Below are 24653 nucleotides of genomic sequence, written 5' to 3'. Positions count from 1 at the left end.
TCTCTCACCAAATATCTCCTTCATGTAAATGGGTCCAGTGGAGTCCAGGGTCTGAATCCTAGTAAGTAGTGTGTTGATCACAATGAGTGCAAATCAGATCAGCTGGGTCTGGCTGGCTACTGGGGCTCCATCTTCCAATGCAACTCATGGCTTCTGCTGGCTGGAAGCCATGCATACCCTCATCTTGTATTCCTATTGAAGGTGCAACGAAAAAGGTTAGATGACCATACCAGTGAAAGACAGACCTAGCACAGCAACAGACAATGTGTCCAGATTAGGAGGAAGTGGCAACTCCCTTCTACATCTACCTTGGACCCAGGTAAAACTTAGAGTGCACTGTCCATCCAGCCAGGTGGTAACCATGACCACGTTCATTCCACACAGCTCTCCGTTCCATTCGGTGCTGGCGCAATGCCTGGTCTGCTACACCAATCAGTAGTGAATCAATCTGATGCATTTAGCACAACAATATGCTTGCAAACATAAGGTGGTAACCACCCTAACTCTCTCATTAAATTGTCTCACTTTGGAAACCATTGGGCAGACTGCTCTTAATAGTGCACAGGCTGCTGACTAAGAATGTCTGTCAAAGGAGTCATCCAAAGGTATGGATCTCAGACTAAAGCTCCCAGCTGCATGGCAGCTCTTATGAGGCTGATTTAGGGGTCCCTTTTTTCATGGGATCATGACTAGAGTTAGCATAAATGTGTCTCATAGATAGTCTGAGATACAGAGAATGGCTTCCCATGGTCTTCAGAATCCCACGAGAACAAAATACCCAGCCACTGGGACCCATCCCAACAGAGCAGATGTGAAAAGTGAGACTAATCACCAAGATCAATAGAGATCAATGCTAGAAGACATCCCCACAGTAAAGCAAAGAAGGGAATAGAGGAGCAACCCAGGATTTAAAGCACTAGTGGCAATACAGTGTCAGTACTCATATAGTCTTTGTCTTATCTTATTTAAAGAAAAAAAAGTCCTTCCAGGGGTTCTATAGTGTATTAAGTCATATTTGTAGGACATTGAGTGGAGACTGTCCTAGCTGATGTCTCAGGAGCAGCTTGTGTGCAAATAGGAGGCAGCTTCACTCTGGAGATGTGGATCCAGTTGTCGATCCCCAGGACATTCACTGCAGTGGAGGTAGAAAGAATCACTGTGAAAGGATCTTGCCACTTGGGAGTTCAACGATATTTTTCCTTTTAAGGATGTCCTTTAGGCCAGAACTTGATCAAAGCCTGTTGGCCAAGATGAACAATTAGAGAACCAGGATCTTTCCCTTCTTGAGGTACTTTTCCCCATTTGTGCAAGAGGCACTGGAGCTCTGTTTAGTCATTGCTACTGTTTCAGGGTCTACTATCAAATCTATATTCAAGAATGCCCTACCATAAACCATCTCAAATGGGCTACAAGTCATCCTTAGGTGAGGCAAATTATGAATCCTAAGAAGAGATACAGGTAGTCAAGCAAGCCATTTACCCTGTGTCTCCTGGCATAACTTAGCCAGATGGGGTTTTAAAGTCCTATTCTTGCTTTCTACTTTGCCTGATGACTGTCACTGCCACCCTATATGTAAATAGTATTTAATTCCTATGGCTTTGGCTACTCCCTGAGTGACCTGGGCTGTAATGATGGACAACTGTCATCTGTAACCTCCCAGGAAATCCAGAACTAAGAACAATTTCTTTTAGGGAGTCAAGCAGTGGCACAGTGGGTTAAGCTCACATGGCGCAAAGCGCAAGGACCAGCGTAAGGATCCCGGTTCTAGCCCCCAGCTCCCCACCTGCAGGGGAGTCGCTTCACAAGTTGTAAAGCCGGTCTGCAAGTGTCTTTCTCTCCCCATCTCTGTCTTCCCCTCCTCTCTCCACTTCTCTCTGTCCTATCCAACAAAAACGACATCAATAACAAGTAACAATGTTAAACAAGGGCAATGATAGGGAAATAAAAATTTTTTAAAAATTCAAAAATTTTAAAAATTAAAAAAAAGAAAAATATCTTTTAATAAAACCGTGGCAACTTTAGTTGCCCTCTCTTTCCAGGCTAGGAAAGCTTGGACCTGTTCCATGCAAGTGTCTACTAATACCAATAGAACTTTGTACCCCCTCCTCAGGGAGACATATGGACAAAGTCCAGTTGACAATCTACCTCAGGATCTGCTCCCTTTCTCTGAACTGGCTTTACTAGATTAAGTTTAAGGCCTCCAGAGGTACTATAAGAAAAAGTGGGGTATGCCTGGAAAACTTGCCGGACCAAGAGAAGTTGGTCCAGGGCCTGTGAACAAGTGCTGAGAGGCCATAAGAATGACTTTTCCCCCTAATGGAATAAATCATGCATGTGTTTGATTATCTTCCACTAATTGATTAGCTTTGGGAAGAAAATATTGATCATTTACCAAGCACCATCCAGCAACTCTGGTTCCTCCATTTTCTTGAGCCCAACCATCATTTTCTGTGAAATACTGAGGCTGAGTATCTAGATTTAGGCTAGGAATTAAATCTAGTGCCAAAGGTAGAGTCCTAGTGGCTGCCTGCTTGGTCTCTGAACCTTCTCTGTGATTTCCATTACAGACCACACTTACACCATTTTGATGGTGTCCCCAGCAGTGTGTGATAGGTACTTTCTGGGGTAAGTGGACTATATGTAGTAATTTTAAAATCTCCTCATCATATTTAATCAGAATATTTCCCTGTCAGCCTTCTAAATTCTTTCCATATAGCTGTGGAGGTATGACTAGCATAAAGGAATAGTTCGGGGTCAGTATATATGTTTAGGCAACAGTCCTCTCCTGGGCTAAGTGCCCTATTTAATGCTATAAGCTCAGCCTTCTGGGTTGAGGTTCCAAGAGGACCTGAGTATAAGTTCAGTTGAGGAAACCATAGCCTTCCTTTCACCACTGACTATGTAGCTACTGCAATCTGTGAACCATATATGTTCTGGGTCTGACAGTTAAGTCTTGCCTGCTGGCATAAGTATGAGCAATTATATGTGTACACTTATGTCCTAAAATCCGAGGAGCTGGTAGTAAAGTAGCAAGGTTTAACCCATTACAAACTTTAAGAGAGAGCTATGACAGCGGAGGGGGGAGGGAAGGTGGCATAGGAAGATAGCCTAATAGTTATGCAAGTATCAGTTATCCATAAATATCTCTGAATCTATCAAACTACAGACCTAGAATGGAGGAAAAACCTCAAGCTGTTGGCCCAGTGAGATTCTGGATGTTTCTGCTGTCAGGAGTGCTGTGGCTGCCAGAGCCCTCAGGCAGCTAGCCATCTTTGCACAGTACCATCTAACTGTCTGAAAAAAACAGGCAACAGGATGCTTCTCAGAGCCTAATATCTGAACATATATTCCTACAGCTAGGCCATTCTTATCAGCAACATATAAATAAGCTGCAAATTCCCAAGGTAGGGCCACTGAGGAGAGTTTGCTTTAACTCTGTAAAAGCCTCTGACTCAGGAGGCCCCCAAGGTGGGGATTCATTGCCTGGTCATGACTCCATAACTGGGTGTCCAGAAATGGCTGAACCCTGTGAGACCAAGGAAACTATGCTGTTCGGCCTTGATTTGGGGCTTAGGAATCCCTCTAATAGTCTGTAATCTGTCTATCCCCAACTCCTTTTTCCTATAAGAGACTTTATAATGTTATTAATGGAGTCCTCTTGAGATAAATTACAAATAAGATCATCTATAAAGGCCCCCTCTAGCCAGATCTGTGTGAGATCCATTTCTAGAGTTCTGGCAAAACAATGAGGGCTATCTCTAAACCCTGGGCAACAGGTTAATTGCTGGTGCTGTCTTGTATATCATCCTCCCAATCAAAGGAAAAAATAAATCAGCTCTCTGGATCTAAAGGCACAGTAAAAAAAAAAAAAAAAAAAGCATTCTTTATGTGAATCACGCAGTACCAAGTGGTGTCTCCAGATATCTGAGTTAGAATGATATAAGGGTCTGCCTCCAGAGCGTGAACAAGTATCACTTCTTCCTCGGTAGCCTTAAGATCTTGAAAAAGATAAAATATTTTCTTAGACCTAGATACACTCACCTACTTCCTATTTCACTTCCCTCAATCAACTCTAAGTCTAAGCCTGTCAGATAATGTAAGCACTACAAAAGCTGGATAAGGGCAAGAGACTGTCACTACCAGGCCACTGCATCATCTGGAGCCCTAGTCAGGGAATCCTGGGTTTCCCAGACAAATATGATGGGCCTAGACCTCTAACAGATCCCTCTCTCCACCAATTGCAGAGACCCTGGGCCTTGGCTGTTGTGAAGTAAATAGGACTGTGACCTTCTTGGAAACATCACAAATAGTTACCAAAAAAAAAAAAAAAAAGGAAATATGATTTCAAATGTAGTACTCTCAATGCTCAGATGCAGAATTCTACTTTCTCTTAAATGACTACAATGGGATAAGCAGAAAAACACTTCACACATCTTCAATTTATCTCTCTAAAGTCACAGCTCCCACAATGAGTCTCTAACTAGCACATGACACTCAGTGCCCTCCCCCATGGAAATGGAACCACCCTCAATTGTTGTTCCTACCTGGAGTCTCTCAGTCATGGAGGCTTTCATCATCTGAACTCTCCAAAGCCAAACCTTTGGAAACACAAACATGAATAGGATGGTTACTGGAGTGGACTCTGTCTCTACTCTAGCTAAAACCATGTTGATTCACACAGAATCACCCCAGATTCTCAGACTGTTTCTGTAATGATGGATGAGAGCCCTTCTGTAATTCATGGATCACATCTGAGAAAGGGTAAGAAATCACCCCCTCCACTTCTTATGACCCTCCTTCCCACTGGAATATGAAGGCTCTCATCTCCAAATGTGTCACCTGGAATTCCAACTCTATGGCGACCCTTGAGTTACAGGATTTCAATGAGCAGGATATGTGTTCAATGGTGCTTTCCAAGATAACACACAATGAGGATGGAAATAATTATTTGTGTTTGTTGTCAATATGTAACATTTAGCAAGTTCGGTGCCACACATAGTACACATACATATAGAGATTTTATATGTATTACACCCTGTATTACTTGAAATGTGAATGTGTAATGGGAAATGTGATGGTTAGTTTAGGTCACTTGATACTTCAATTCAGTAATTCATTAAGAGCATGAGGAAGCAATTGCTACACTAGAAAGCAGAGATGTAGTGATCAGCTAAGCCGAAGACATAAACTCCCCTTCATGACTCTCCTGTAGAGCAGACTGATAACCTGCTATGATCATGCCACACCAGGACACATGCCAAAGACTCTATTTCTAGAAAAAAAATAGAACATCAAGGTCTATGGCCAGTGAAGAGGCTAGTAGTCTACTTATGTGCAGAGAGGGGTGGTCACAGCACACATGCTCTGGACATGGTCAGGCCACTGGTCTGAGAGCAGAGGGACACTCACATATTCAGGACATCACCCTGTCAGCCTCAGCTGGGTGATAGCTAGGGTGGGCCCAGCTCTGTGTGGGACCTGACACACTGACAAACAGAGGAGGGAACACCACACAGAAGTAGTTTTAACTCAGGGGTGTGTTCATCAAACATGTACTGGGATGTGCAGGTAAGCACAGCTGGGGAGAGATGAGGAAGATACACTGCTGCCCTTGCTGTGCTCACACATAGTATCAGTGCCTAGGAGCATCCAGATTGAGAGAACACAGGGACCAGCCACCTAATGCTCAACTTCTGCTATTCTCAGGCACAGGTAAGATAGCAAAGACCTACTTAGCTCTAAAATAATCCCCAACCAGACAGATAATACTTTTTGCCCCACCTGTAAATCAGTTGTCCTGCTTAGGCAAAAATTACTCAAGTCACTGGACCATCAGAATATAGCTAAATTGGACTTCCTGGCTTCTTCCAACATGAAGACCCCAACCTACTAAACATTTTATCCTGCTTTATATTTTAATGCTTTTCAGCCACCAAGTTGCAAATGCTACCATTTCACCAACCTGACTTTCCTAGGCAGACATCCTCACCAATGTGTCCTAGAACTCCACCTTCCCAGAGCCCTGTCCCACTAAGGAAAGATAGAAATGGGCTGGGGGTATGGACTGACCTGCCAACATCCATGTCCAGTGGAGAAGCAATTACAGAAGCCAGCCTTCCCACCTTCTGTATCCCATATAAAGGTCTTTCGCACGTACTCCCAGAGGGATAAAGAATAGGAAAGGTTCCAATGGAGGGGATGGGATATGGAACTCTGGTGGTGGGAATTGCATGGAATTGTGTAACCCTCTTATCCTACAATATTGTCAGTCATTATTAAATCGCTAATTAAAAAAAATCCCACACAGTTTGTTCGACTCACTCTCCATGCCACACTCAACTCATCTGCCACAAGAATATTCTACAAGTGCCCTAACCATGTGGATAAGACATTTCATTTATGTAACTTTATTTCTGGGACAGAAAACATGGCTCAACAGGTGTAGACAAGGACTCATTCTCAGGGCACTTCTAGGAGGAGGTGCCAAAAGAAAGTAGCACTGGAATGACACAAAGGAAAATATATTTGGGAGCCTATTTTCCTGTCTACCACCCTTCTTCATTTCTGATGTCCATGTCCTGGAGGGCTATATGGAGGAAGGGAGACATGACTATAATTCCAGCCCCTCACCTCTGCATCTTTGAGGAAAGACTTGGTTAATCATAGAGTTAATGGAGATGATGATGAGTGTAAAGGAAACTCCTGTATCCATCTTTGAGGAAGATGTCCCTGCAGTGATCTCAGGAGCCATGGAAGAAAACAGCTCCTGCCTCATCTTTACTCAGAGAGGTCATAGTGTCCATCCTAAGAGCCTCAGTGCTGGGCCCAGGGCATGAGGACATTTCTGCCACCATGACCTTTACTCATTAGGACCCATGCCACCATGGACTTGCTGTCCTTGATACCTCCTTTGTGTCTCATGAATCATTCCTTTGAATGAGATATTTAATTCTACACTTCACTCAATGTCCACACATATATGTACCCCCACAATAATGATGGAATAACTTATTAAGGAAGGTAACATTGGAATTGTAGTAATAGGCTCTAGTAGTCATTGGGGCACACATACATACAATTATTCCCACTGGAGTTGGGCAGTAGTGCAGTGGGATAAGCGCAGGTGGTGCCAAGTGCAAGGACCTGCTTAAGGATCACAGTTCAACCCCCAGCTCCCCACTTTCAGGGGAATCGCTTCACAAGCTATGAAGCAGGTCTTTAGGTATCTATCTTTCTCTCTCCTTCTCTGCCTTCCCCATCTCTCTCCATTTCTCTCTGTCCTATCCAACAATGATGACATAATCAACAACAATAATAACTACAATAATAAAACAACAAGGTCAACAAAAGGGAATAATTATTTTTAAAAAATTAAAAACATAAAAAAAAAACAGTTATTCTCACCACCACACATGGACCCTCAAAGTCAAGCAGGTCAGCACACTAGTAGTGACAACACTAGTAGTGAAACCACTTTCTTAAAGTTACATAGGCTTTTTTTTTTGCAAACAGAAATGATGGATGGTTGTTTTCCTCAGATCTCTAACATGATTCAAAGATCTCAGTCAGAATGAGTCTCTAGATTAATGACACTAAGTTTACCATGAAAGGTAGTGGCTGCAGGACACTTACCATCACTGGAGGATGATGATGATGCCACCTGTAACAACAAAAAGAAGACTGTGAGCCTCAACAAAAGGAATGCAGTGTGCATAAGAATTCTGTTTTCAGGTTGGTTAGGAAACCATATAGGAGATTACTGTATAATCATAGACCAAAAGCAAACTAGAATACATGTGCACTCTGGTTATGTGTGATTCAAGGCCAGTTAGATTAGCATGAAAACATTCATAACCAAAGGAGGAAAGTCTGACATGGAAAGAGGGACCCCTCCCATAGGATGTGTCACCACAATTGGTGTTTCTGTTCTGAGAGAGTTTTCTGGAATCAGCCATCACTGACATGGAATTCTCCCACAACACTCCCACCTAGATATTGTTATCTGTCATGGACAATGTGCAGTGTTGACTAGAAAGGAAATTAACAGGAGAAAAGACTTCCCCCAGTGAAAAAGGCAACTCACCTCAGTCCGTTGAGGTCCACCCTCACCAGTCTCCAAATGTATATTCATCCTTCTGACTTGTTCATCTGGTGGAAATACGAAGACACAGAGCAACTGTCAGGACATGGCTGCTGCTGCTCAGGATTATTGGGGGCTTTGATGGCTGGAGGATTCATGTGGGAGGGGTGAAAACTTGGTGTTGACACCCTCTGTACCAACTTCTCAAAAGAGCTGTGACAAGAGTAAATATCAACCTGGCTACTGACACACCCAGACAAATTCCAGTACTGTCTATCCTAGGTTTTGTGGTTTGCCTGATTAGAAGAAGATTTTATTTAGGGGGTCGGGCAGTAACGGGTAAAGCACATGTGGTAAAAAGGACCCAGAATGGTGTAGGATCCCATTTCAACCCCCTGGGTCCCCATCTGTATGGGGTTCACTTCACAGGCAGTGAGATAGGTCTGCAGGTATCTATCTTTCATCCTACCATTCAGCCTTTCCCTCCTGTCTCCATTTCTCTCTGTCCTATCCAACAATAACTACATTAAACCCAAAAACCACAACATTAAAAAGGGCTACAAAAGGGAATATTTTTTTTTAAAAAAGACTTTAGACAAAGAAGTCACTCATATGAAGAACATACTGAACTATCTTTCTGATGCTCAGCTTCCTTCCACAGCTCTCCAATTTCTACTCAGATTACTTGACCACAGGCATGACCTTCTGATTTATAATGTATGTCTTAGGGGTCTCTGCTGGCTCCAGCACTTCATGGCTGTCACATGGAGGTTGGAACTCTGATGCGCAGTGACTCAAAAGCCAGCTGAATGACAAGTGAAGGCCACTAGTCCAGAACACCAACAGTGGGAGACACAATGAGGTCACATTTTTCATGAATGGGTGGTCACATCTCACCCATGCATAACATCCTCTCAAAAAAAAGTGTAGTACAAAAGTATAGCTAGAATACCCACCCGATCCAGGCTGCTGTGTGTAGTGGGTGGAAGTATGCTGGGGACAGGAGAACAGACAGGATACTAGCAATTGTGAATCTGTGAAAGTACAAAATATCCCTCTCACTCCCTCTCCATGGTCTCTATCTATATTTCTACCTACTCAGACTCTCACACTTGTAACAACTATAAATACTAAAAATAATGTCTAAGCCTAATGTAAACAAATATAAAGAATATAGAGTTAGTAAGAAATAACACATACAGACCACATTTCTCATCAAGAAATTTGCTATTTCCTTACCTCCCCAAGATCAATTCCCCATAGAGACCTGGAGCCAAGCTGGTTCTCCAGAGTGAAGACACCAAGGGTGCACTGCATGAATAAGCACCAACTTTGTCGTCAGCAAGAGAGTCAGCCCAGAATACTTACCATTTCGGGTGGAGATGAATGGAGCCTGCAATGGCAGAACAGAAAACACTGTGAGCATTAGGGCATTTTGTGTCCTGTGTGTTTGTTCCCTTGGTGGCTGTCACAAGCCAAAGGGAACAAGGGCCCAACCAAGCAAAAGCACTCCCTAGGGAAATGCATGATCTTTCTCCAGGGGATGATGTCTCACATCTACTGAAGCTGTGAGACATTACTTTAATCCAAAGAGAGAAAAGTACTTTCAAGTCATCATATTATATCCTCGAATTCCTAATACAATAAAAATAATAAACATCTATAAACCACACAGGTTTTGGCTACCAGGGTTATCACTGGTTTGTAGTGCAAGTAAAGTCATAATGATATTCCATTCCCCCAACCTTCATTTGGTGAGATAGACTGAAACTGAGAGTAAAGGGAAAAATACAGGTTGAGACAAAGAGACACCTTGTACACTGTTTCACTGTTTGTGATATTCCCCCCATGCTTGTGGGGGATATAATTTGGAGATGCCATCAGCTGGGGCCCTAGTTGGGGAGTCCTAAGCTTCCCAGATATGATGGGCCTTGACCTCGAATAAATCCCTCTCTCCATTGTTACCAGTTATCTCGATCAGGAACAATACAATAGACCTCTCTGTGGGCCCCCATAGAACCTTGCCCTCAACTTGGATCAACAATGGCAGAGAATGGTCCATCCTCTGAAGGGTGGCTAGATGATATACTCTGTCTTCCCCCTGAGGAAGTTTTGATCCTGCATTTGGTGCAGCTTGGAACATTCCTACTCATGACCACAGAATGTGAGTTTAGGTCTATAGGAATGCAGAGGTCACAAGGCTCCTAAGTTGAATATGGGCTAAATTGATGAGATTTACATAATTGGAAGCTACTGTCTCCCTGATTCAACTTTCTGGTCCTTTTTACAACCATGACATCATCTCCCCACACAATAACTTGAATCCACCTGCATATCAGAAGTCAGGCTCAGAAAAAAAAAATTTAAAAACCTAGTATAGTCATAAGTCCTTTGGAATATAACTAAAACAGGAATAATAACTATCTACCAATCAAAACCCCACCCCTTCTTCCTGCAAAATCTTCATCTGCACTATTCCAACCTTTAGGTTCATGATAAGTCAACAATTTGTTTGACTTTATATGTTAATTATTCTTTCAGCCATGGGTTCAAGATGCTAACATGGTGCCAAATGGACTTCTTTGGGCAGATGACACTAACAATATGTCCCACCCCACTAGAGAAAGAGAAAGACAGGCAAGGAGTATGTATCCACCTGCCAATGCCCATGTTCTGTGGGGAAGCAATTATAGAAGCCAGAATTCCACCTTCTGCACCCCATGAGCCTGAGTCCATACACCCAGAGGGATGAAGAAGAGGAAATCTATCAGGGGAGGGGATGTGATTCAGAGTTCTGGTTATGGGAATTGTGTGGAGTTGTACACCTTTTATCCTATTATGTTTTCAGTATTTCATTTTTATAAGTAAAAGTTTTAAAACAATAATTGAGCAAAAATTTAAGTCTATTATAAATAAATAAAAAAGTAAAAAAAATAATTCTCCATAAAAATAATTTTGGGGATGTTCTACTCAAGACCAGTCAGTCCAGCATGGTAGCACTCTAAAACAACATGGTGAAGGACCTCTACCATAGGGTGAGTCACCACAATGAGTTCCTGTACTGAGAGAGTTTTCTGGAGTCAGCCATCACTGACATTAAATTCTGCCTCAACACTTCCCACCTAGATACTATTATCTGTCATCTACAATGTGCAGTTTCAAACTCATCTGAACTTGACTGGAAAGGAAATGATTCAGGAGAAAATGAAAAAAAAAAAGCTGCTCACCATGTCAATCTGCTGAGGTCCACCTACACCACTCTCAAGACTGGGATTCAGCCTTCTGAACTGTACATCTAGTGGCAATAAGAAGACAAAGAATAACTGTCAAGACATGGATGCTGCTGGTCAGGGTTATTGGGGGCTTTGATGGCTGGAGGATACATATGGAAGAGGATAAAACTTGGGTGTTGACACCCTCTGTACAAACTGCTCAAAAGTGGCAAGAGTAAATATCAACCTGGCTACTGATGCACTCAAACATTAAATTCCAGTTGTGCCTATCCTGGGGGTTTGTGGTTTGCCTGATAAAAAGACTTTAGACAGAGAAGCCAATTATATGGTCAACACACTGAACTATCTCCCTGATTCTCAGCTCCCTTCACCAGCTCTTAAGTGACCAAAAATGGAGAAAGGTTGACCACCTTGTCCTATGAAGTTCCTCTACTTCCTGGAATAGGATCCAGAATATTTCATGGGTTCTAGATGCATTTCACTTGATTAATGAAAAATCTGTGAACAAATGCTATTTCTGCTCAGATTACTTGACCACAGGCATGAATGACCTTCTGATTTATAATGTATGTCTTAGGGGTCTCTGATGGCTTCAGCACTTCATGGCTGTCACAGAGAACTCTGATTCACAGTGACTCAAACACCAGCTGAATGGCAATTGAAAGCCACTAGTCCAGAACACCAGCATTGGGAGACACACTGAGGTCACAGTTTTCATTCCATTAAGTGGTAAGGCCTCACCCTCTCATAAAATTCTCTCAAAAGTGTGGCTAGAATACCCACCCCCATCAAGGTGGCAGTGTTGTGGAGGCACTGCCAGTTAGTGAGGCTGCTGTATGTAGCATGTGGAAGTATGCTAGGGACAGGGGAACAGACAGGACACTAGCAATTGTGAATCCGGGAAAGTACAACATCTCCCTCTCCATGGTCTCTATCTATATCTCTGCCCATTCAGACTCTCACAATTGTAACTATAAATACTAAAAATAATGTCTATGACTCATGTAAACAAATATAAGGAATATATAGAGTTAGTAAAAATTGACACAGACTACATTTCTCATCAAGAAATCTGCTACTTCCTTACCTCCCCAAGATCAATTCCCCACAGAGACCCAGAGCCAAGCTGGTTCTCCAGAGTGAAGACACCAAGGGTGCACTGCATGAATAAGCACCAACTTTGTCCTCAGCAAGAGAGTCAGCCCAGAATACTTACCATTTCGGGTGGAGAAGAATGGAGCCTGCGATGGCAGAAGAGAAAACACTGTGAGCATTAGGGCATTTTGTGTCCTGTGTGTTTGTTCCCTAGGTGGCTGTCACAAGCCAAAGGGAACAAGGGCCCAACCAAGCAAAAGCACTCCCTAGGGAAATGCATCATCTTTCTCCAGGGGATGATGTCTCACATCTACTGAAGCAGTGAGACATTACTTTAATCCAAAGAGACAAAAATACTTTTAAGTCATCATATTATATCCTCCAATTCCAAATACAAATAAAAATAGTAAACTTATATACACCACACAGTTTTTTGGCTACCAGGGTTATCACTGGTTAGTAGTGCAAGTAAAGTCATAATGGTATTCCATTCCCCCAACCTTCATTTGGTGAGATAGACTGAAACTAAGAGTAAAGGGAAAAATACAGGTTGAGACAAAGAGACACCTTGTACACTGTTTCACTGTCTGTGAAAATCCCCCCCATGCTTGTGGGGGATAAAATTTGGAGATGCCATCAACTGGGGCCCTAGTTGGGGAGTCCTAAGCTTCCCAAACAGATATGATGGGCCTTGACCTCAAATAAATCCCTCTCTCCATTGTTACCAGTTATCTCGATCAGGAATAACACAACAGACCCCTCTGTGGGCCCCCATAGAACCTTGCCCTCAACTTGGATCAACAGTGGCAGAGAATGTTCCATCCTCTGAAGGGAGGCTGGATGACATACTCTGTCTTCCCCCTGAAGAAGATGGATCATGCATTTGGGGCAGCTTGTAACATTCCTACTCATGACCACAATGTGAGCTTAGATCTATAGGAATGCAGAGGTCACAAGGCTCCTAAGTTGAATATGAGCCCCAGATCGGATAAAATTGATGAGATTTGCAGTAAAAAATATTTATACAACTTTCCCATATTTGGGAGCTACTCTCTTCCCTGATCCAGCTTTCTGGTCCTTTTTACAGCCATGCCATCATCTCCCTGGACAATAACTTTAATCCACCTGCATATCAGATGTCAGGCTCAGAAGAAAAAAAGAGAAAGAAAAAAGAAAGAAATCTAGTATAGGCATAAGCCCTTTGGATTATAACTATAAAATAAAAAACAGGACTCCTAACTAATATACCAATGGAAACACCACCCACGACCCCTGCAAAATCTTCATCTGCATTATTCCAGCCTATAGGTTCATGATAAGTCAACAATTTGTTTGGCTTTATATGTTAATTACTCTTTCAGCCACCAGATTCAAAATGCTAACATGATGCCAACTGGACTCCCCTGGGCAGATGACCGCAACAGTGTGTCCTGGAGCCCTGTTTTCCCAGAGCTCCACCCCACTAGGAAAGAGAGAGACAGGCAGCGTGTATGGATCCACCTGTTCTGTGGGGAAGCAATTATAGAAGCCAGACCTTCCACCTTCTGCACCGCATAATGAGCCTGAGTCCATACTCCCGAGGGATACAGAATAGGAAAGCTATCCAGGGAGCTGGTGTGATTCAGAGATCTGATGATGGGAATTGTGTGGAGTTGTACCCTTTTTATCAGTGTTTCATTTTTATAAATAAAATTTTAAAATAAAAATTAAGCACAAATTTAAGTCTATTATAAATAAATAAAAATTAAAAAATTAAATCTACATAAAAATAATGTTGGGGATGTTCTACTCAAGACCAGTCAGTCCAGTATGGTAGCACTCTAAAACAACATGGTGAAGGACCTCTACCATAGGGTGTGTCACCACAATGAGTTCCTGTACTGAGAGAGTTTTCTGGAGTCAGCCATCACTGACATTAAATTCTGCCTCAACACTTCCCACCTAGATACTATTATCTGTCATCTACAATGTGCAGTTTCAAACTCATCTGAACTTGACTGGAAAGGAAATAATTCAGGAGAAAATGAAAAAGGCAGCTCACCATGGTAGTCAACTGAGGTTCACCTTTACCAGTCTCGAAACTTGGATTCAACCGTCGCAACTCTTCAGCTAGTGGCAATAAGGAGACACAGAATAACTATCAAGACATGGATGCTGCTGGTCAGGGTTATTGGGGGGCTTTGATAGCTGGAGGATACATATGGAAGAGGATAACACTTGGATGTTGACACCCTCTGTACAAACTGCTCAAAAGTGGCAAGAGTAAATATCAACCTGGCTACTGATGCACTCAAACATTAAATTCCAGTTGTGCCTATCCTGGGGGTTTGTGGTTTGCCTGATAAAAAGACTTTAGACAGAGAAGCCAATTATATGGTCAACACACTGAACTATCTCCCTGATTCTCAGCTCCCTTCACCAGCTCTTAAGTGACCAAAAATGGAGAAAGGTTGACCACCTCGTCCTATGAAGTTCCTCTACTTCCTGGAATAGGATCCAGAATATTTCATGGGTTCTAGATGCATTTCACTTGATTAATGAAAAATCTGTGAACAAATGCTATTTCTGCTCAGATTACTTGACCACAGGCATGAATGACCTTCTGATTTATAATGTATGTCTTAGGGGTCTCTGATGGCTTCAGCACTTCATGGCTGTCACAGAGAACTCTGATTCACAGTGACTCAAACACCAGCTGAATGGCAATTGAAAGCCACTAGTCCAGAACACCAGCATTGGGAGACACACTGAGGTCACAGTTTTCATTCCATTAAGTGGTAAGGCCTCACCCTCTCATAAAATTCTCTCAAAAGTGTGGCTAGAATACCCACCCCCATCAAGGTGGCAGTGTTGTGGAAAGCACTGCCAGTTAGTGAGGCTGCTGTATGTAGCATGTGGAAGTATGCTAGGGACAGGGGAACAGACAGGACACTAGCAATTGTGAATCCGGGAAAGTACAACATCTCCCTCTCCATGGTCTCTATCTATATCTTTGCCCATTCAGACTCTCACAATTGTAACTATAAATACTAAAAATAATGTCTAAGACTAATGTAAACAAATATAAGGAATATATAGAGTTAGTAAGAATTGATACAGATCACATTTCTCTTCAAGAAATCTGCTATTTCCTTACCTCCCCAAGATCAATTCCCCACAGAGACCCGGAGCCAAGCTGGTTCTCCAGAGTGAAGACACGAAGGGTGCACTGCATGAATAAGCACCAACTTTGTCCTCAGCAAGAGAGTCAGCTCAAAATACTTACTGAATGTGGTGGAGGTGATTGGAGCCTACAGTGGCAGAACAGAAAACACTGTGAGCATTAGGGCATTTTGTGTCCTGTGTTGTTTGTTCCCTTGGTGGCTGTCACAAGCCAAAGAGAACAAGCACCCAACCAAGCAAGTGCACTCCCTAGGGAAATGCATGATCCTTCTCCAGGGGATGATGTCTCACATCTACTGAAGCAGAGAGGCATTATTTTTAACCCAAAGAGAGAAAAGTACTTTTAAGTCATCATCTTATATCCTCAATTCCAAATAAAAAATCATATTAAATATCTAGATACCACACTGATATATATATATATATTTTTTTTGCTACCAATGTTATCACTGAGTTTTGGTTCCTGTACAATGAATACACCACACCCACAGTGATGTTCCATACCCTCCCACCCTTTATTTGGTAATACAGTGAAACTGAGAGTAAAGGGAGAGAGACAAGAAAAGACAAAGAGACACCTTCAGCACTTTTTCACTGCTTGTGATATTTCCCACATACGTGTGGGGACCAAGGGTTTGAGCATGGGCCTTGTACATAGCAACATGTGTGCTCAACCTATATGCTACCAGTCATCCTCTGCCATATTTTAAACAATTAAGTTCATTTAATACTAGAATTCAAGGAGAGAACAGTATGTCCCAGACAGGCAGGTGAGCTTACTTCCATTCCAGGTAGTGAAACATGGGATAAACTGTCACTACTGCATCCACTGCTGTCCTCATCTGAATCCAGGAAGGTAACTAAAAGCACAGAGAGTGACAATCACCTATTGGGAACTAGAAGCACAGAGTGACAGTCACCCATTGTTGCAGCTCAGAAATTATGCAGAGAGCTTGTCATGAACAGATCACTGTAGGGGTGTGGTTAGTTATAATCACGCACTTGGCCATTTCTGAGCCTCCTTCCTTCCAAGAAGGTCTGGTGAAGAGGAAACTCTGCTCTTCAGTCAATGAAGAGGTATCTCTAAGTGCACACAGCAGCCACACCAGTCACCTCCTCCTCATCCACATCAAGACTGAACCAACTACCTTCTCAAGATAGTCGATGCTGGGCCTAGTGTTCACTCTCCTGATTTTGTCACCTTGGAATCCATGGATACCATGACCTGCTGTGCATTATGTATCCCTTCTTTCCCTAAATCATTCTGCTTTAAGAATCCTATAATTTGTCCTGGACTATAGTTAATAACCTGGTCACAAAACCAAAGTTAGGGGGAAACGAGCAACTTGTCTCAAAAATACAAGCATTTTATTTTTTAATATCTTTTAACTTTTTTTAATGATTTAAAAATAATTTGCTAAATAGGATTACAGCAGACTTATTCCACACCACAACTTCTAGCAAAGCTCTATGCCTTCTTTTACCCAAAGTTCATCACCACATGCCTCAAAAAGTAGTAGGGACATAGGATATTAAAGACTTTGTTTTGCTTTTTGTTTATTTGTTTGAAAATTTATGTGTTTTCAAGTCTCAATATTCCACGTATGAACAAAACCAACCAGTAGTTTTCTTTCACGTTGTTATTTATTGTGCTAAGCATAATTAGCTCAAATTACATTTATTTTGCTGCACACCACTGACATACCAACTGCTCCAAATTGAATCCCACTGTGTATGGAAAAGGAGATGGGGAGAACATTTTGGGGGACTGCACATGTGATTTGAGATAAATGATATTTAAGGAATTTTAAAGATACCCACTTTGATATAATGAACATGAACCCTGGTGCACTATTGGTAGGAATGCATACGAGTGCAGCTTTTATCAAAAGCAGAACGCTTAAACAAATAATGGAAATACTTTATGATCCAGCAATATTGCACCTAGGCATACATCCAGAGGACATGAAACACTCACTCAAAGGGAATATGTGTTCCTGTGTTCACAGCTGCGTTACTTACAGTAGTCAAGAGAAGTAACCCACATACATATAACTGAATAATGATGAAGTCTTCTCCTTGTCCATATCTTGGATAGAACTGGAAGGAGTCATGGTAAGTCATATAAGACAGAAGGAGAAGGATGAATACTAGATGATCTTATTTAAAGGTGGTACATAAAAAAAAGTCAAGAAAGAAGTGAGAAACAAAGGAGGAAAAGTGGCTGGATTAGGTGTATTGCTGCTGAGCAAAAATCTCTGGCCTAGGTGGAGATGGTGTAGGAGGAGAGGGCGTCAGCTACCCAGGACATGATGGTGAAGAATTCTTGGGCTTGTGGTGGAAATGATGTGCAGACAGCATCCTGGGAAGATAAGAAACTGCATCCCTATAACAACAAGGACCCTGTAAGCCATTTCCCCCCCCAAATCATTTCTCATTTCAGGTTGACCACAGGGACCCTGTGACAGCAGTAATGGTGGTCAGTGACCCTTTGAGAAAACCCCAATGCATGTTCTTGATAACATTCCCTCAGGACAGATGCTAATCCTTCCCGGGAAGAGGGGATTGGAACCCTCTTAGCTCTGCCTAGAGGCTGCTCTCTGCTTAGGTTCCTCAGCACTGGCTAAGGCAGAGGCTCCCCAGCAGAGAAGGAGCCTAGCCTGACCTTCTGCTGACATGCAAAGGGTCCATCTAAAGCCCTTCAACCGACAGGACTGGGAGGGAGCAGAGCAGGAGTGAAGCAACACCAAGGGGAAAACAAGGGTTGATGCTTGATGGATGCGGTGACCACACTCAGCTTCTGCAAGGCCTCACATAAGGCTGGCGTTCATGTCAGAATTGCTGTTGGTTTCAGATTCAGACTCTCCCAGGGAGTGGAAGTGTGAAAAGTGCACAGGATGGGGATCAAAGGGCCTGACCTGCTGCCTAGACAACTCTGCCTCACTCAGGTGACTGTTCCCAGCCCCTTTTCTCCTCTCTAAATCATATTTCAGGTGATGTTGCATTACAGTCATGTTCAACAAGCATTAAGAGAATGTCAGAAGCCACTAGGAGGGAGATTCAATATTAAATAATGTTGTATCATAGAATCAAACCCAATATTTAGAAACAGAGTTTTCTTCTCTAAATGAGTGTGTTCTCCAGTGATACTGGATGAATTCACGCTGAGGGATCACTCAATATAATGAACTGCTCATATATAAACAATGTACTTTATGAGCACAGCCCCTCCTACTAATGGCTGTAGATACCTGTAAGAAGGTATTCAAGAGGTGATGTGCCCCCACCTATAGAAATCTCATTTTTGACAATGCGGCTTCAAATACAAAATGGAGAATCTTTGCAACAAATGGTGTTGGGAAAATTTGGTTTGAAACATGTAGAAGAATGAAACTGAAACACTACATTTCACCACACAAAAAGGTAAACTCCAAATGGACCAAGGTCTTGGATATCAGACCAAAAAGTACCAAATACTTAGAGGAAAATATAGGTAGAACTCTTCTCCATCTAACATTTTTTGGCATCTTTAGCAACTCAAGTACACTTACAAAGAAGACAAAAACAAAAAAAAATCAATGGGACTGTATCAATTGAAAAGGTACACAGCAAAAAACCAAACAAACAAAACCAGACTCCTTCCAGAATAGCTCTCTCTTTACATACCATATATTAGACAAAGGGATGACAACAAAAATATATGAAGAGCTCTCCAAACTGAGCCACAAAAAACTAAATTAGCCTATCCAAAAAATAAAAAAGAAAAGAGGACAAAATGTGAACAGAGTATTCACCAAAGAAACAACCCAAAAGGACAACAGACATGTGAAAAAAATGCTCAGTGTCACTGTTTGTCAGAGACATACAAATAAAGACAATGAGATGATACTCCACTCCAACATAAATGACATACATCACAATGGATGGTAGAAATAAAATCTAGAGAGGTTGTGGGGCATAAAGAAACCCTCCTTGACTGCTGGTAAGAATGTGAATTGGTCCAACCTTGTGGAGAGCAGTCTGGAGAACTCTCAGAAGACTAGAAGTGGACCTAGCCTATAGTCAAGCAATTCCTCTCCTGGAGATAACGTTGTAAGAATTCAAACACACTCATCCAAAAAGATCTATGTAAACCTATATTCTCAGCAGCACAATTTATAACAGTCAACACCTGGAAGAAATCTAGCTGTCGAATAACAGCTGAAGTAGTAGGAAAGCTGTGGTATATGTACACAATGGAAAAGTACACAGCTATTAAGAATGAAAAATTCCCATTAGCCACCTCACAATGGATATTGCTTGAAGGAATCACATTAAGTGAGGAGCCAAAAAGGAAAGGATGAATATGGGATGCACTCACTCATGGATAAAGTCCAGAAATAAGAACACAAAGGGGAAACACAAAGCAGAAGCTGGATGGTGTTTGATGTATTGCACCAAAGCAAAGGACTCATTAGGGAGAAGCCTTTCAGATCCTGGGGCATGATGGTGGGACAGGATCTAGGTTAGGCATGTGTTTTGAATAAAATTGAGAAATTTTACACATGTATAAACAACTGTATGTACTGTAAATCATTAATTCTCCCAATAAGATAAAGGACATGGTGGTCCTTGTTCATCACACCTATAACATCATACAAAGGTCTCATAGTCAGAATGACCTGTTTTACTGGGATTTCCCAGTTTTCCCTGAAGGATGAGTGACTAGAACACTTACCATCTTTCGATAATTTAGATATCCGCACCACCTGCAATTACAGAAGGAAGATTATGAGCTCAGACACAAGGTGTGCAATGAGCACAAGATTGTGTGTGTGTGTGTGTGTGTGTGTGTGTGTGTGTGTGTGTGTATGTGAGTGTGTATGTGAGTGTGTGTGTGTGTGTGTTACCAGACTTAAGGTGATGTTGGGGATTGAACCTAGGACCTTAGGTGACTCAAGAATGAAAGATGTTTTGCATAACTATCATGCTATCCCTCCAGCCCCCTGCACAAAGTTGTTCTGTTGTTCCAGGTTTTTAGAAAATCTGTGCTCAGAGGGAACAGAGCAAGTCAGAGGATTGATGTGGAAAGGAACTAAGCAAGGAATGAATTAAAAGGCCACCTGGACAAAACTGACCACTTCTAACCCCACCAAGAAAGGCTGCCCTAGAGGAGAAGGACCCCTGCCAAGGATGCCTTCAGGATAGGTGTTCCTGGGCAAAGTGTTCTCTGGAGTCAGCCATAATTGGCAAGAAACGCTCCCACAGTACTTCCCACCTGGATACTGTACCTGTCCTCTGCAATATGTAGGGTCAGGATCATCTGAACTTGATTGGAAAAGAAACGACCCAGGAAGACCAGTCCTCTCCTGCTAATTGGAAGGGAAAGCTCACCTTCTCAGTTCCCTTCAGTCTTCCATCTCTCGCCTGGTTTCGTAGATTCACCTTTATAAACCGCTTCTTCAGTGGCTCTAAGAAGACAAAGAAGAACTGTCAGGATATAGCTAGTGCTGTTCTAACACTTGGAGGATTCAAGGAGGAGGTGAAAAGGGTTCAGGACATATTTTGCTAGCCCAGGTGCACAAGAGAGGTGCAAGAGTAGTGCTGCATCCTGGACACCGAGCAAATCATACACCAAATTCTAATTTTCTTCTCATCCTGTATGTGTGATTGCCAGAAATGTGTCTACTTAGAGCAAAGCAGGACATATTATCAAGAAACTAAATTAGGGTTGGGGTAGATAGCATAATGGTTCTGCAAAGAGACTCTCATGCCTGAGGCTCCAAAGTCCCAGGTTCAATCCCCTGCTCTAGTTAAAAAATAAAATAATTGGCCTCCCTAATTCTCATTCTTCTTTGTTCAGCTTCTAAAAGGCAAAGATGTTCATGGTGCATCCAACAACTATGGTTATAACTGGGGATAAAGTGTCCAGGGACCAAGGTTCATTTCCACTCGAATGTTGTAATATTTATGGGGAAATATTTTTATTTCTACACTGACTGAGCACTGAGGTGACCCTTACACTGAGAAATATAGGTATCTCTGCAGGCTCAGGCACTTCAAGGCTATCAGAAAGAGGCTGGGACTCCACTGCACATTGACTCAGAACCCAAATAAATGACAAGTACAGGTCAATAATCCAGGCCATGAACACTGCGAGTCACACTGAGATGACAATTTCATTCCAATAGGCAATCAGACCTTACTCATTCATGCTGCATAACAACACTCTAGAAGTTGGCTGGCTGCTAGAATACCCAGCCCTCCAGGTGGGAGTGTGTTGAGGACAACACAGTGCCAATTAGAGCAGGCAAGCTGTGTAGGGTGATCACAGTTGGGTGGGGCCTGTGATACACAAGAAACTGCAGAGAAGTAATAGAAAACTCACCTGGAGAAACATACATCTCTAGTTTTCTGTACTCTCTTTCTCAGACTCCCTTTTATGTATACAAACACTCATATGACTAGAGAAATAGTAGAGATACCCACCTCCAGTGCAAATAATTTTAGAGAATATATGTCTCCATGGACTGAGAGGTCTGAACATCACTTTCATAAGAAATGTGCTATTTCCTCACCTCCTCAACCACCATTCCTACCAGAGACCTGGGACCAGGCTGGCTCTCCAGAGTGAAGACACCACCAAGCACTGACTGCCCACCCCCCACACCCCAACCAAGACCTCACATTGTCCTCAGCAAGAGTGTAAGCCCAGAACACTTACTCTTTGAGGTAGAAGTATGTGCTACCTGCAACGAAAACAGAAAACAATGTGAGCACCTGAGCATCTTGTGTCCTGTGTATTTGATCTGTAGGTGACTGTTCCAAACCAAATAGAGGCAAATTGGCCCCTACCAAGCAAGAGCAGACCCCAGGGAAAGGCATGAGCTTTCCTTAGAGGATCCTCATCTCAAGTCCACTGATACATGCATAACACAATACTTTTAATTCCATCAGGTAAATCCTCTTGAGCAAAATTTCTCATCCCACTACTAATTTTCATCTACTATTACTAACCAAGCAGACAACATTTACCATTATAGTCTAATATGAATGCAGTCATAGTTCTATAAGTGAAACTCAATTTTAAAAGAATCCAAGTAACAATATTTGTATATCATGTGAGCTTACCTCGGTGTCAGATGAAGACACATCTCCCTCTGATCCACCACTGAAGACACCTGTATCAGAACCCTCTAATGGAGATAGAAGGACAGAGCAACAGTCAGTCCATTTTCCAACTGGAAGGTTATAATACCACTCCAGGGCACATATCCAAAGGAAACAAAAACACTACTATGTGGTATATGCAGTTGCTTATTCATAGCTACAACATACCAATAATTAAAATGTGAAATAAAACCTAAGTGACCACACCAATATGACTGGAAAATGAAGTTATAGGGTATATGCCCAATAGGATATTACTTGGCCTTTGAAAAAATATTTCACCAGTTTGGAGAAAATGGATGAACTACAGGTAGTTTTACTAAGAGAAACTAAGATAGTTTTACTAAGTGAACTTTCAAAAAATACTACTTTCATACACATGTACAGGTATGAAAGTATACAACTTAGCAAAGTGGGGGGGCTCATATTTGTGAGCAATGACAATGGTGAGGATAACATTCCCAAGTTAACTAGGCAACCTATGATGAAATATTTGATTCAGCTAGACACACAACATGCAACTAACCCATTATTTCAAAACTGAGCATCCCTTTATCCCCTGTCAACTCATGCCCTCTTGTAGGCCTGATAAAACTAGCTTTTGGATAAGAAAGTCTAAACAAATTGTGACACACGGGTCATTCATGCATTTCCCCAGATACTTTCAATTATCTTAATCATGTAATTTTATTTAAATACAATGTTTAGGGAAAGAGTTCAACAAATAGCATAATGATAACTTTCAGAAATTTACACTATAAAACATCCTTCTCTTAATTCAAAAGAACTGTGATATATTCCATGGTTCTGTCAAGTGTCTCCTTTTTATAAATAAAATAAAATAAAATAAAATAAAATAAAATAAATGTCAGACTTCACCACACACACAAAAAAAAAGAATAAAGAATTCATTTTTTTCACCTCATCTTGGATGAAGTTTGAGGGAATCATGTTAAGTAAGACAAGACAGAAAGAATAGGATGAGGACAAGATGATCTCACTCATAGGACTTGTGTAATAAGAACAAAAGGGAAAACAGAAAACAGAACTTGAACTGTTTGGTGTATTGCAACAAAGCAAAGGGCTCTAGAAGAGGGGGATAGGTCCTGGTATGTGATGGTGGAAGAGGACTCAGCTATTGGGTTACAGCATTTTGCAGAAAACTAAGAAACTTTACACTTATATCAACAACTGTATTTATTGTTTACTCTAAATAATTAACCCCAAAAATTTTAAAAAGAGATGGTGTCTTCAGATTCTTACTATGACAGGTGAGGAGGAAACCCAAACTAATGAGCATGTGCCTCATTTCAGGGATTTCTCACCAAATATAACCAAGATAACCAACAGATTGAAATGCTCAGGCAAAGATAGGACTCTTAGGATATTTAGTTACCTACCAAAGCAAGAAAAGATGGTTATTATATAAACTGTGCACTGACACCTAGGACGTAATTCTTCATCCTATGATATCAGGCAATATGAAAAAATATATATACCCACATTGATTCTCACTGTTATTTCCTTTCTCTATCTGACTCATTACTCACTCCTGGCCTCAGAAATGGCAGTAGAAATTCTGTATCTCCTTCCAATAGGACTAACCTCAGTGGCTGTTCCTACCTGGAAATTCTTCACTTGTGGGCAAATCCTCAAGTGACTCCAAAATGCAATCTTTAAAGACACGAATGAATGAGAAAGTTATTGCAGAGCCAGACACACTCAAAATGATGAGGTATAATTATGATTGCAAATTCAAGCAACTGAATGCTAGCATCTTAGGGGAGGCAGGCATGGGAAAATAAATAAATAAATAAAAAACTGAGACACTGAATTACAGGAAAACTTAATCTGAAACCATAGCAGAGAATCATCCACAAAGGAGATTCAGTTACATGCCATCATTACAAATAAGAGAGATGCATCAGCTCAGT

General features: G+C 41.7%; 1 protein-coding gene and 1 long non-coding RNA gene across 7 annotated transcripts in view; one reads left to right on the top strand and one right to left on the bottom strand.

Annotated features, from left to right (window-relative positions):
* The window catches only part of LOC132540438 (uncharacterized), a 267441-nt gene that overhangs the window by 173357 nt on the left and 69431 nt on the right, over positions 1 to 24653 (top strand). The gene's annotated exons all lie outside the window — the stretch shown is intronic.
* On the bottom strand, positions 914 to 22603 carry LOC132540425 (uncharacterized). Of its 6 annotated transcripts, none has more exons than XM_060198152.1 (13): positions 22274 to 22603; positions 20949 to 21020; positions 20288 to 20320; positions 16351 to 16430; positions 15674 to 15698; positions 14450 to 14517; positions 12530 to 12554; positions 11308 to 11375; positions 9449 to 9473; positions 8084 to 8148; positions 7633 to 7660; positions 4545 to 4598; positions 914 to 1238 (listed from the first exon to the last, which is right to left on the bottom strand). In XM_060198152.1, exons 1-12 carry the CDS (start codon positions 22335 to 22337, stop codon positions 4555 to 4557), a joined length of 597 nt encoding a protein of 198 aa, XP_060054135.1. In that variant the 5' UTR covers positions 22338 to 22603; the 3' UTR covers positions 914 to 1238; positions 4545 to 4554. The 6 variants fall into 6 exon arrangements, 3 of the variants coding, with proteins under 3 accessions (XP_060054135.1, XP_060054136.1, XP_060054137.1); XM_060198153.1 differs by lacking the exon at positions 914 to 1238 and adding an exon at positions 1821 to 3290; XR_009551618.1 differs by lacking the exon at positions 914 to 1238 and having other exon boundaries at positions 7633 to 8148.

This window comes from Erinaceus europaeus, chromosome 9 (assembly GCF_950295315.1).
Source record: "Erinaceus europaeus chromosome 9, mEriEur2.1, whole genome shotgun sequence".
Taxonomy (NCBI): Eukaryota; Metazoa; Chordata; class Mammalia; order Eulipotyphla; family Erinaceidae; genus Erinaceus; species Erinaceus europaeus.
This window is presented reverse-complemented; position numbering and strand designations above follow the sequence as displayed.